The 13289-nt window shown below is 32.4% G+C and overlaps 1 protein-coding gene across 1 annotated transcript; it reads left to right on the top strand.

Annotated features, from left to right (window-relative positions):
* The first annotated feature begins 7606 nt into the window (after positions 1 to 7606).
* Positions 7607 to 10079, top strand: LOC131611337 (pentatricopeptide repeat-containing protein At3g12770-like). The gene has a single exon (XM_058883382.1). It carries the CDS (start codon positions 7723 to 7725, stop codon positions 9874 to 9876), a length of 2154 nt encoding a protein of 717 aa, XP_058739365.1. The 5' UTR covers positions 7607 to 7722; the 3' UTR covers positions 9877 to 10079.
* Positions 10080 to 13289: the final 3210 nt, after the last annotated feature.

Genomic DNA, 13289 nt, shown 5'->3' with positions numbered 1-13289 from the left:
ATTCTTGTAATTACGGGACTCGCTTCCTCCAAATTTTTGAAAGTTACCTCTACCTTTGCTCATGGTCCACTTTCTTTTTTCCTTCTTGTCTCTCTCATTTAAATAAGCTTGCAAAGCGATCTCTGCCTTTTCCTTATCAACACTCCTTTCCTCCATTCTCTGTTTGTGTGCCTCAAGAGAGCTTTGCAGCTCCTCTTTGCTCATCGTCCCAAGATCCTTTGATTTCTCAATCGTAATCTATGTTATACAATCTTGTCGTTAAAGAACGTAAGAGTTTCGTGACAACACTTTTCCCCTTAATCGTTTTTCCAAACACTTTTACTTGGTTCATCAATCGAGTAATTCTCGTTGTAAAATCATTTATGGTTTCCTTCTCCTCTATTTAAATCAACTCAAGTTGTCTTTTGTGAGTTTGTAATCTCACAACATTCGCCTTGTCAGCCCCTGCATACACCTTCCCCAAGATTTCTCACTCTTGTTTAGATGATTCGTAATCACCAACTTTCTCATAGTCTTCTGTATAAGCGCATTGATGGATTATAAATAGTGCTTTGAAATCTTTCTTCTTTTCTTCCTTATGTGATGCTCTTTGCTCAAGAATAACACATTCAACAAGAGGATTTACATCGTTCTTGATCACATCAAGAACATCTTAGTAGCCAAACAACACCTTCATTTTCTTGCACCATTTATCGCAATTATTTGCATCAAGGATATGTAGATTTGAAGTAATCATTTCATTGGAGACAGAAGTCATGTTTGCTTACTAGCTATTAGATGGATCGAACTAGTCTCTTGATGCCAAATGTTAGAACTTTAAAACACAAGGTTGTTGAATAATTGAGTATGGAGAGAGAGAGAGAGAGAGAGAGAAGTGGATTCATTCATTTATAAGATACCCAAAGAGTATATATACAACCACGTATGATGAGATTCAATTATCAAACAAATAAAACTGAAACGATTCAGTATGCCAGCCGATTACATTTTACTACTATCTCATATTTATGCTAAAATTTCCAAGTGTAATCAGTTAGCATAAAAATACAACAAGTTACATGCACTTGAATTGAATTTTTCTCGCTAACGAGTGTTCGTCATCCTTTCCTTTTTATTGTGTTTCAAGATTGGTGTCATCATTACCAAGAAACATATTTACATCAGTTATTAAAATGTTATAAAACAATATTTGGCAAACCCAACTTAGAAACATACGTAACCCATTCGTTTCTTAAAACACTGAAGCTTTGAATTCTTATGGAGTGTTGAAAATTAATGAATAAAATAATTAAGATTAGCAAGTTCTTTATGTGAACACCTTACTAATTTATGATAAAGGGCAAGCATGTCACATTCATCTACTTAAGGGACATTTAATAATAAATTTATTTTTACTTAAATAATTATTCTAATATTAACAATGGCTTTTCATAACTCCATAAGACTTAAAACTAATTTAATTGCTTTTAGGATAGTATGAGCTTTATACGAGATCAAATTAAGTTTTTAAAATGCAAAAAGGAAGAAAAATGATTGAAATTTCCAAGTTTATTTATGCTATGATTCTATTTATTTCTCTATTTCTTTTTGGTGTGAAATGTTTGTGTAAGTCATTTTTTTCTTTTCTTTTTTAAATTTCTATAAAACTTTTTATTATGTTTTAATAACATTGTGTTCTTTTCTTTTGAAACTTCAGCAACTTTACGTGAATGTGAATCTGATGATGATTGTCCAAAAGATATTTTTTATATTCTGGTCACAAAGTGTATTGATTACAAGTGTGTAGTTGTTAGTTGTGTATATCCTTTGTCCACGCCCTAGCGAGTACAAAAATGTCATGAAGGCTAAAAATGAGTTCTTAAGCTAGGAAAATATTATATTGTATGAATTATCGTTAGTTATTGTGATGGAACTCAACATTTTTTTTTATAATTTTGTATAGTTTATCTACTAACTATACAAACTAGAAGTTATATCTTGTAATATATTATGATAGTGTAAATAAATAAGACAATGTAGTATTATATAATTTATTCTTTTCTCTCTTAATTTTGGATATATTACCATGATTTCTATTATAGGTTGTCTGCATGATCCAATAAAAAATCAGTTCTAATTGTTACTTTGAGATCATCCAACTCAAATTATAAAGGTTGAAGACAATCCAATTATAAAGAATATCCATTATTTGATATAATCGTACAGTTTTTCTCGTCCCTCAGAGTAAAAGAAGGGATTTTTCTAACAATATATCCATATACATCATTATGCATGAAATTTAAATTATAATTTTCGCCATAATCTATTCTATCCTTTTTTCACTCAATAACAGACTAAGATGTCGGAGTGCTAACCTTACAAATCTACCTTCGCACTGATGCATCATAGATCTACACCACCGCGCTAATAGTCCATATCACCAGTTCATAAATAATTTTGGTTTTATAAAGGACTGTTCTTTTCAAGAATTAGAATTGTCGATGAACTCTCAATGCAATGGTGCAAGTCTCTGATGCAACAACGCTTAGGCAAATGTGCAAGGTTAGCACTCTAATGCTCAAGTCAGTTATTGAGTCAAAAAGGGGTAGAGTAGATTATGGTGAAAATCATACCTCTTGTATCACGCATGGTGTTGTATACATATGACGGGTGGTTGGAGAAATTCATTCTTTTACCTAAAGGATATAGGGAAATCGTTCGACTATATCAAATTGTGGGTATTCTTCACAATTTAACTTCCTTGAACCTTTATGATCTAGGATGGTTGATCTCAAAATGAAAATTGAGCCTTTTGCTTATTGGGCCTTACAGACGACCTAGAACACTTACCCTCAAGGTTTGTCATGACATAGCGAATGAGAAATCTTTGTAGAAACTCGGTCGACTACTTTACATGGGGAAAAGGAAAGGCATGGGAGTCGACACGATGTGCTTAGGAAACAAGTGCGTTAAATGTTAGTCTCATCATTGAGACATTTTCCAGGACCTTCCTGACACAATGCCTTAGGTTTCTAGGCTAATGTGTGGCGCTTCCTTATAGGATGCTCGAGTACACTCAAGTACAATGTGACCGTGGGTTGGATTCTCACAAACGACTCTACTTTTCAAGAACTAGAATTTTTGATGAATTGATGTGGTGGACTCTCAACACACTGGTTCAAGTCTCTAATGCAAAAGCGCGAGGAAGAACTTACAAGGTTAACACTTCAACAGTTAAGTTATTTATTGAATCACAAAGAGGTAGAAAGAATTCTAGTAAAAAGCGTACCTCTAGTTTCACACGGTGCGTGTTCGCGCGTGTGTGTGTGTCGAATGAATCCATTCAATTATAAAAAATATGGGTATTCTTCAGAACTGGACAGCGTTGAACCGTTATAACCTGAGCCTAATGGTCATTGCAGATAGAACAATTCCTTATTAAACAAATTATATCATTTTTTTTCAACCTTAGCCCTTAGTAGCTAATTTTAAAATAATTTTATTTTATATCAGAACCTATAATTTTATTTTAATAACATTTATATTTTCTTACACTTGATTTTGAAACACTTTAATTTATATTTCTCTTATCATTTCATTATTTTTAATAGATGTAGATGCCTTGTTTACTTATATATATATATATATATATATATATATATATATATATATATATATATATATATATATATATATATATATATATATATATATATATATATATATATATATATATATATATATATATATATATATATATATATATATAATATAATGTTATTAGGTAGTTATAGAGTCCAAAAGCTTATGAATAGTAATGTTATATTTTTTAGGTCCGCGAATGTAATTTTAAATTAAATTAATTTTATTATCTAAAAAAGAATAGCGATACAGTTTGTTGTCTGTCTGTTAGTCTTCTATTTCTATATAAATTCTATTATATTAAAATAAAAAATTAGAAGAAAAAAACTTCATATAAAAAAGTTATAATAAGCTAAACAATAAATATATACGAGTTTATTAATTGCTTATTTGGTTGTGTTGTGTTATTGCAACTTTTCAAATTTTGGTATAAGAAAAATAAATATACTTATCATCTTGGGACATATATGGTTAAATTTTCAAATTTTTGTATAAGAAAAACAAAAATTTGTTGAATGGCTAAATTGATGATGTAGAGAGTAAAGAGTAACCACCTCACCCTATTAATGACCTCATATTAGGCAGGGCAATAGGGCGGATCAGAGACGGTTTTTACCTCCCCAAACTCAAACCCGGATCCCCAAACAATTCTCGTTACCCGTCCCAAATCTAAATAGGGGATGGAGAATTAAAATCCAAACCCATTCCAAACGGTTCGGGTTAGATTTGGGTATCTACGCCCCGCCATCATCCACTTAGTAAAATCAATTTTTAATAGAAATATTTATTTTTTTCCAAAATTAAATTACATTATAAATCATAAAATAAAATAATCTAAAAAAATTTGATACATACGTTTCAAATATTTTAAATAATAAATAAAAACAAATTATCAAAATATTGACCACATATTCAATATTCTAAATTATCAAAAATAAATAATAATGTACATAATGAAATAAACGGGGCGGTTTCGGGGTGGGTACTATTGTCCTCATTACTTGACTCATCCCCATCTTTCATAATCAGAGAAAGCCCAAACACGAACCTAAATCCAGTCAAAGCGGGTTTTACCCCCATTGACTTTGGGAGGGGTTTGGGTGGGTACCGCAGGTATGAGTTTTGTTGTCATGCCTACCTCAAATTCTATTTAAATATAAGCCAACTTTTGTTTCCTGCCTTTTTTTCATTTTGACGCGGTGGTCCTTATTTTGGTGGCCTGCTATGTGATATTTTTATGTGTTTGATTAGGGCTGGACAGGCGGTCAGATTGAGTTGGGTTCAGGCCCAAACACTCAATCCGACCCAAACCGCGGGTTCAGAACAAAGATCCAATTTTGACCATGTTTGTCATCGATTTTACAGTTTTCTATTTCACGGTTTGGCGGGTTTCTGATTGGTTTAAACGGTTTATAATTGGTGAATCATTTAAATTTTTGATCCATTTTTTCTTTGATGGCTTGTTTACAAAACAAACTACTTTTAAATATTATGTAAAATAACATTTCTTCTTGTTTTTTTTTCTCTTACAGTAACAAAAGAAAAATAACCAAAAAATATATTACAACACATAGAAGAAGAAAAAGTAGAAGATAAGCATTCAATTATAATAGAAATTTTCTTGTTTCCTTCTAACTCATTATTCAACCATCCATATTTCCAACCAACAACATCACTAATCTTCAACAAATGCAACCTACAAAAGATAGGAAGAAGAAAATAAAGATGAAAGACTAAAGAGACGAAGATAATGATGCTTCAATCAAGAATAATATGACCAAACTTCAACCAATATTGATAAACAAAAAAACTGAAGAGATAAAGATTGCTAGTTAAAATGAAAATTGAAATACTTACCTTTGTTGAGTTTCATATTAATTTGTTATGAGAGCAGATGAAGAACAAAAAAAAGGCAAGATAAAGAGAAAGAATGTAACGTATGACAAAGAGGAAGAGAGACAAATTGTGACGGCTAGGGTTTTTACTTAGTTATATATTGGTGTTTGAACAAGATGAGTGTTGTTATTGGGCCTTTAAAAAAACAGACAAGCTAACACGATTATATAATAAATTTGTAATACGGTCGATTTCATTTTTCTGTGGGTTGGTTTGGCCCAACCGAACCAAACTATCACAAGTCATTTAAAATCAAGGGAGTAATTGAAAGGATTGAGTTTTCTGGCAGACAACAAACCACATATTCACGCATTTAAGTATTTGTGATGGTTCAATAAAAATAAACGATTTAAATTTAAAATTGATCTTTTAAATTAAAAAACAAAAATTAAAATATGTATTTTACTAAAATATGATATCTTGATACAACGGTCACTAATGACCCGAATGCGTAAATGTTGAATTTATTAATTTCAATAGATTCAATTTCTAATTCAAACTCAATCTCTGAATTTGCAGTCGAGTATACTTTTAACATTCCATTTCATCCCACTAAAACTCCTCAAATTAAGGAGGTCATCTGTGTTGGAAATTCATCAATCTTGATGAACAAGATTGTTACTACCACACAATGACAATGAAAAAATATGAAAGAAAGATAATGATTTTCTGCAAAGTTTCTCTCTGCCCACAAACTGTGGAAAACTTCTTATTCACTTGCAACTGCAAATTCTGTGAATACAACTTTATTATTAAAATATGGGTTACTCCCTCTATTTATAGATTTAGGTTAACTTGCTCTTTAAGCCAAATGCCCAAAACTATAAAAGCCCAAAATACTTGTTTTTGAACAAAATCAAATCTATGTGTAACTAAATCAAATCTAGTTCGACACACACATTATTCGACACTATGAATTACAATTTAAAAATATGGACTCCTCCAAATTCATATTGGGTCAAAGGAAATTGTGAGGGAGTTTACATTCATGATTCTAACAAAGCTGCTTGTGGTGGGCTTTTCAGAGACTATAAAGATGATTTAATTGTTGGATTTTATGGCCTTTACCTTGGTCTTCCTCCTTTCTTGTTGAATTTTCTACTGTCCTCATGGCTATTGAACGTGTCTCTTCTTACAATTGGCAAAATCTTTGGTTGGAATCAAATTCTCTTTTGGTGGTCAAAACTTTTGGGGTTGATGCTCTTATTCCTTAGCAACTTAAACTTAGATGGAAGACTTATAGAGAGTATATCTCTTTCATCTCTTTTTTGTTATCTCATAGTTACATGAAACATAATAGTTATGCAAACTCTTTTACTAATTTAGGTTTCATATCTAAATTCTTTCGTCTAATCTATTATATTCTCCTTAAATTAGAACTGACTTTTTAAATAATAAATTTGGTTTACTTTTTTTTATAGGTTTACCTTTTGAGAGGATTTCCCCTCTCTTTTTTGTATTTTTTCTTCAATATATTTGAGCTTTATTAAAAGTAAATGTTAAATATGTTTTTGGTCCATATAAATTAGACTTGCTTTTGGTCCCTATAAAAAATTACATGTTTTGGTCCCTACTAAATTATTATGCACATAAATTTAGTCCCTGCTATTAAATCAATGTGTATTTTTGAATGATTATTTTGCAGATATTTTTAGATTGTTATAAAAACTTCCTTTGAAAAAAACTCAAAATTTGATTTCTAAGTTGAAATTTTCATTACTATCATTATCTTTTAAAATTTTAAAAATTCATATTTAATTCTTCTCATTTTAAAATTTTTTAAAATTTAATAAATAAAGATTTTACAATATTCTAAACATATGAAGAAAAAAAATTAAAAAAATTAGAAAATAATTAAATAATTTTTAAAATTTTAGAAAATTAACAAAACTGTATGTATTTATATGGACTAAAATATGTTATATTTTTAATAGAATTAAAAATAAAAAATTGAGATATTTATTAAAAAAAACATATTTAATCCTAAAATTAAAATAAAAATACTTTGGCTATCCAAAAAATTCCCATTGAACAAAATCTCAACATTCCCTCCCTTATAACTGCACTTTTGCTGTTAACTAGATTCCATATTCAACAACATAAAAAACATCCAAAATTCCATGTTTCATAGTAGTTTGTCTAATTGGAATGTTTCAACTTTTCTAATACACAAACATTAAATCATAAACTACACAACACAACTCTATGTCTTGGATCTTTACCTTACCTCCCCTCATCACAAAACACAAAAAGTTAACACCTTTTGAAACACACGCTTGTTTAATCTTCAACTTGATCAAACATATTTGTTCTTCATCAGTTCATTGTTTCAAATCACATTCATTTTATGAATCTCTTATTGATAATTCAACCCATGTTAAATATCTTTATCAAATACATAACCAGCTAGTTGTTTCTGGATTGCAATATGATAGGTTTCTTGTGACGAAACTGGTTAACCAAAGTTCGAATTTTGGACATGTTTGTTATGCACGTAAGTTGTTCGATGAATTTCCCGACCCGGATTTGTTTATGTGGAATGCTGTTATTAGAACTTATTCGAGAAATGGCATGTGGAGAAATGTTGTTGAGATGTTTAGATGGATGAGATGGGTTGGGTTAAGTCCGGATAGGTTTACTTTTCCTTGTGTGGTTAAAGCTTGTACCGAGTTGTTGGATTTTGGTTTGAGTTGTTTGGTTCATGCGCAGATAGTTGTTTATGGATTTGGGTCGGATGTGTTTGTGCAGAATGGGCTTGTGGTGTTGTATGCTAAATGTGGTCGGATTGGTTTGGCGAGAATGGTGTTTGATGGGTTGTGTGATAGGACGATTGTTTCGTGGACTGCGATTATTTCGGGATATGCGCAGAATGGGGAAGCTTGGGAGGCATTGAGAATGTTTAGTCGAATGAGAAGAACTGATGTGAAACCGGATTGGATTTTGCTGGTGAGTGTTATGAGGGCTTATACTGATGTAGATGATTTGGAGCAAGGAAGATCTCTTCATGCTTGTGTCATCAAAACGGGCCTTGAAGATGAGTCTGATTTGGTCATTTCGCTTACAGCTTTTTATGCGAAATGTGGACAGGTGACAGTTGCGAGATCTTTCTTTGATCAAATGAAGACGCCTAATAATGTGATGATGTGGAATGCGATGATATCTGGTTATGCGAAGAACGGTCATGCAGAGGAGGCAGTAGAGCTTTTTCGTGGCATGATTTCGAGAAGTATTCAACCAGATTCTATTACTGTTAGGTCTGCAATTTTAGCTTGTGCGCAAGTTGGTTCCCTCAAATTAGCACAATGGATGGATGATTATGTTAGAAAGAGTAAATACGGTAGCGGAATATTCGTTATCACAACTCTCATTGATATGTATGCAAAATGTGGTAGTGTAGAATCTGCTCGTGCGGTATTCGACCGTGCTTCTGATAAGGATGTCGTTATGTGGAGTGCCATGATTATGGGATATGCATTGCATGGTCAAGGTTGGGAAGCCATTTATCTTTATCATGCGATGAAACAAGAAGGGGTTTGCCCAAATGATGTCACCTTTATTGGCCTTCTCACAGCATGCAGTCATTCTGGTCTTGTAAAACAAGGGTGGGAGCTATTTAATTGCATGAGAGACTTTGGAATTACGCCTCGTAATGAACATTATTCTTGTGTGGTTGATCTCTTGGGACGTGCAGGTTATTTGAAACAGGCTTATGTTTTTATCATGAAAATGCCGATTGAACCGAGTGTAAGTGTATGGGGAGCACTTCTTAGCGCATGCAAAATTCATCGTAGCGTAACATTGGGAGAGTACGCGGCACAGAAGCTATTCTCGCTAGATTCGTATAATACAGGGCACTACGTACAACTATCTAATCTCTATGCTTCCACTCGCATGTGGGATCGAGTTGCATATGTTCGGGTTCTAATGAAGGAGAAAGGATTGACTAAATACCTTGGCTATAGTGTTATTGAAATCAATGGGAAGCTCCATACATTTCATGCAGGGGACATGTCGCATCCACGGGCTAAGGAAATTTTCGACGAGCTTCAGAGGCTAGAAAGAAAGTTAAAAGATGTCGGGTTTGTTCCACATACAGAATCTGTTTTGCATGATCTGAACTATGAAGAAAAGGAGGAGAATCTTTGTATTCATAGCGAGAGAATAGCGGTTGCTTATGGGCTTATTAGTACTGCACCTGGAACTACTCTTAGAATAACGAAGAATCTTCGAGCATGTGTGAACTGTCATTCAGCGATAAAGGTTATATCGAAGATTGTTGAAAGGGAGATCATTGTAAGAGATGCGAATCGGTTTCATCATTTTAAAGACGGGTTGTGTTCTTGTGGAGATTATTGGTGAAATGAACGGCTCAACCTCAAACTAGCTGTTAAGGATGATTTAAGAATTCTTTGGAGTTAAAATTCTACAACTTGGCCATATACTATTAGAGAATATCTTAGGCAATGTAGTTATATAGTTATAGTTAGTTACGTTAACTATAACCATCTATAGAAAGTTAATTAGATAACTGTAAAGTTGGTTAGAATGTAGAGTGAGGATCTATGAATGCTTCACTATATATCAAGCATTCATTCATGTAATGTTGAATCAATAATGAATAACTCAATGCATGAAGATTATGCTTTCTCACTATGTTTCTTATAACTCGGATGCAAGAATACTAGTTCAATATGGTATATGTAATTACTGATTTTCGAATAGTTTAATTTAAGCGATTTATTTATAAATTATTTGTGATTTTGTGTATTTTATTAATACGTGGGTTGTAGTAGTTAAATAATCATAAGAAGTAGAATTTAATTGAAATAAAATAGAGTTATTTATAATTATTTTGATAATTAAATAATAGGAGTTTATTTAGTTTAATTGAGTAAATATATTAGAATAATAATAAAATAATAAAAAATAGAATGTGTAGAGAAATTGAGAGCAAGGTTGGAATTAAAGAAAATATGGAGGGTAGGAAGGGAATATTCTAATTAGGAATTAGGCTTTTCTTTTATTAAGAAGGAATTGTGAGGGAAAGGGTTTGACAGTACATGAAATTGTTGGAGAATAGGCAAGAGAGGCAAGTTTGGCAGAAGAAGAAGAATTCAAGGGAGAATTTTGTTGCTTGCTAGGAAAACAAGGTAACGGGGAGATGTGTTTCTCTAATGGATGTTAAAGCATGAGGGGTAGATGGAGGGATCCTTAACCTCCTTAGGATTGGGTGTTCTAATTCTAAATTTTAAATTTTGATGCCATGATTATTGTTGTATAATGATTTTGTGATGAAATTTGTGTACCCTATATGTGTGTATTTTCTGTTATGATGATTGAACTTATATTCACCATTTATGAGGGTTTTGGGGCCAACTTGATTTTGAGGAAATATGAGATTGTATGTGTTAATTTTGTTGTTGTAATGTGTTTATTTTTCTTGATTCATGTACCATATGACATGATATGTTTTGGGACTGTTAGAGGTCAAAACTTGAGGTTTGTTACAAGGCTGAAAAATAAGAGAGATCACAAAAAATCACGCGAAAAAAGAGTTTTTCTGAGCACTGTTACAAGCATTAACAGCTATTACTGGTGGCCGTAACAACCCCTTGGATCTTTGCACCAGGGGCGTGATCAAAATGGGATTCTGGACTGGGAGCGTTACGGGCTATAACAGCTATTACAGGTGGTTGTAACAGCTGTTACAGGTGGCTGTAACAGCTCCCTGGATTTTATATTGCAAAATCATTTCTGCCATAACTTTTGACCTGTAAGTCCAAAAGAGTTGTTGTTCGAAGCATTGAAAATCTAATGCGAGTTACTATTAAATGAAATTGTTTTCAAGGGCTTAAGGTGTTATGATAGCATGAGTATTTGATTACATGAGTTATTGACGTTAAGATGTGTTATTATAATAAGGTTTTGATGAAGATGCTAAATGTATCGATAATGACTTGTTGAGCATGACTATTTGTTGTGGTGCGATTGTTAATGACATTATATATATATATATATATATATATATATATATATATATATATATATATATATATATATATATATATAAGAGATAAGAGGGATAAATTTTGACCATTAGATTTGATATTTGGTCTTGATGAACATTTATTGTCATTGCTTGAATGTGACTTCATCAAGATCATTTATCGCATCTAATGATCAAGATTTAATCCTCTTATCTGTTATTTAAAAAGTCCTCCTTATATATATATATATATATATATATATATATATATATATATATATATATATATATATATATATATACACACACTATGTGGAAGATGAGTATGTTGGTGGTGGCATGCATGGTCAGAAGAGGGACCAAGGTGCATATGTTTTGTTGCATGTGTTGTTGTTGATCATGCATTCATGTTGTATGAACTTTGGTTCTTTATGGTGGGCCTCGATCCTATGGTCGTGGTTCGGGGGAGAGTAGTTGGTTCCAGTGGGAATTGGTGAAGCGTTACCTATGGTGGTGGTAGCGATCTTGGTGTGCTCTGGTTCCAAGAGGAAATCTGATCCTATGGTGGCGGATGGGGGAGCGAAGTGAACCTAAGTGTTCATACTCGGTATCACATGCATGTTGAGTACATTGCATAAGCGTTACATCTATGTTGATTGTTGTTGGATGAGAATGCTAAATATGTTTGTGTGGATTTGATCAATGTGTATGTTGTTGTTATGTAATAATCTACTTCTGCTTGCTTTCACCATTAATTATTAAAGCATATTCCCCCCCCCTTTTGCTTTAATGTCGTCCACCATGGACAACTTGCAGATACTCAGGAGTAGCATTGTCGAAGTAAGTAGAAGATATCCCTTGAAGTTACTTCTTTAGTTTATAGTTTTGACTAGTGGTGCGTTGCTTTGATCATGTAACAACGGGTTGGGGGAAAACGCTTGATTTGATTCTTATGTTTGGAGTTAATTGTTACAACTCCTTTTGCTTATGTTATAAAGTCAACGTTTATGAGACTAAATGTCATGAGTTGTAATATTGTCTTTATTTGCTTTTATAATGATTTTGTTGCGATGATACCCTAAGTGAAGGTGAGCATGAGATGACAGGTTAAATGTATTATTTTATAAGTATGTATTACAGATCAAATGAGTTGATGTCGTGTAAACATTCTATGTGCAAATATGTGTATTAAATATTTTGTCGTAAACCGTGTTACGGAGTAGGCTATGTTTTGTTATGTGTGGCACCTTAAGTGGTTGCAATTTATTTCATTAAATTATTTGATAATATGTAAGGGGTTTAGGGTGTTACAATATCACCCTAAGGGACCTAATTTTGCTGCATTATTATTATCATCATCTCCATAGGAGAAGATTCAAAACTTCAAAGAAGTTTCATCAGGTGGATTTAGCTAGAGTTTCAAATATTAGTGGCAAGAAGCTTCAAAGAAGCAATAATGGCAGATCTTGATTCATCTCTTCTTAACATACAACCTATAACAAATTCTCTTAAACTGCTACATCAACTATGGTTTTTTCAAGATCCACAAAAACTTTTGCATCAAAACTCTCCATCAAGTTGCAAGAAACCAACCTTTAGTTGTGGAATTAACAAGTTGAGGGAGTAATTCTCTCGCATAAACTCCACAAAGTGGTAATTAATCAACAAATTTCACCAATGTTCAAAATAGAAAATGATCGGTTGACGACTCTCCATGATCTCAGAAGTCGTGTTACCATGTGTTTTGTCATGCAAACATGTGTATGAAGTGTGGGATAAAGAGCAT

The sequence above is a fragment of the Vicia villosa genome, linkage group LG6 (assembly GCF_029867415.1).
Source record: "Vicia villosa cultivar HV-30 ecotype Madison, WI linkage group LG6, Vvil1.0, whole genome shotgun sequence".
Taxonomy (NCBI): Eukaryota; Viridiplantae; Streptophyta; class Magnoliopsida; order Fabales; family Fabaceae; genus Vicia; species Vicia villosa.
This window is presented reverse-complemented; position numbering and strand designations above follow the sequence as displayed.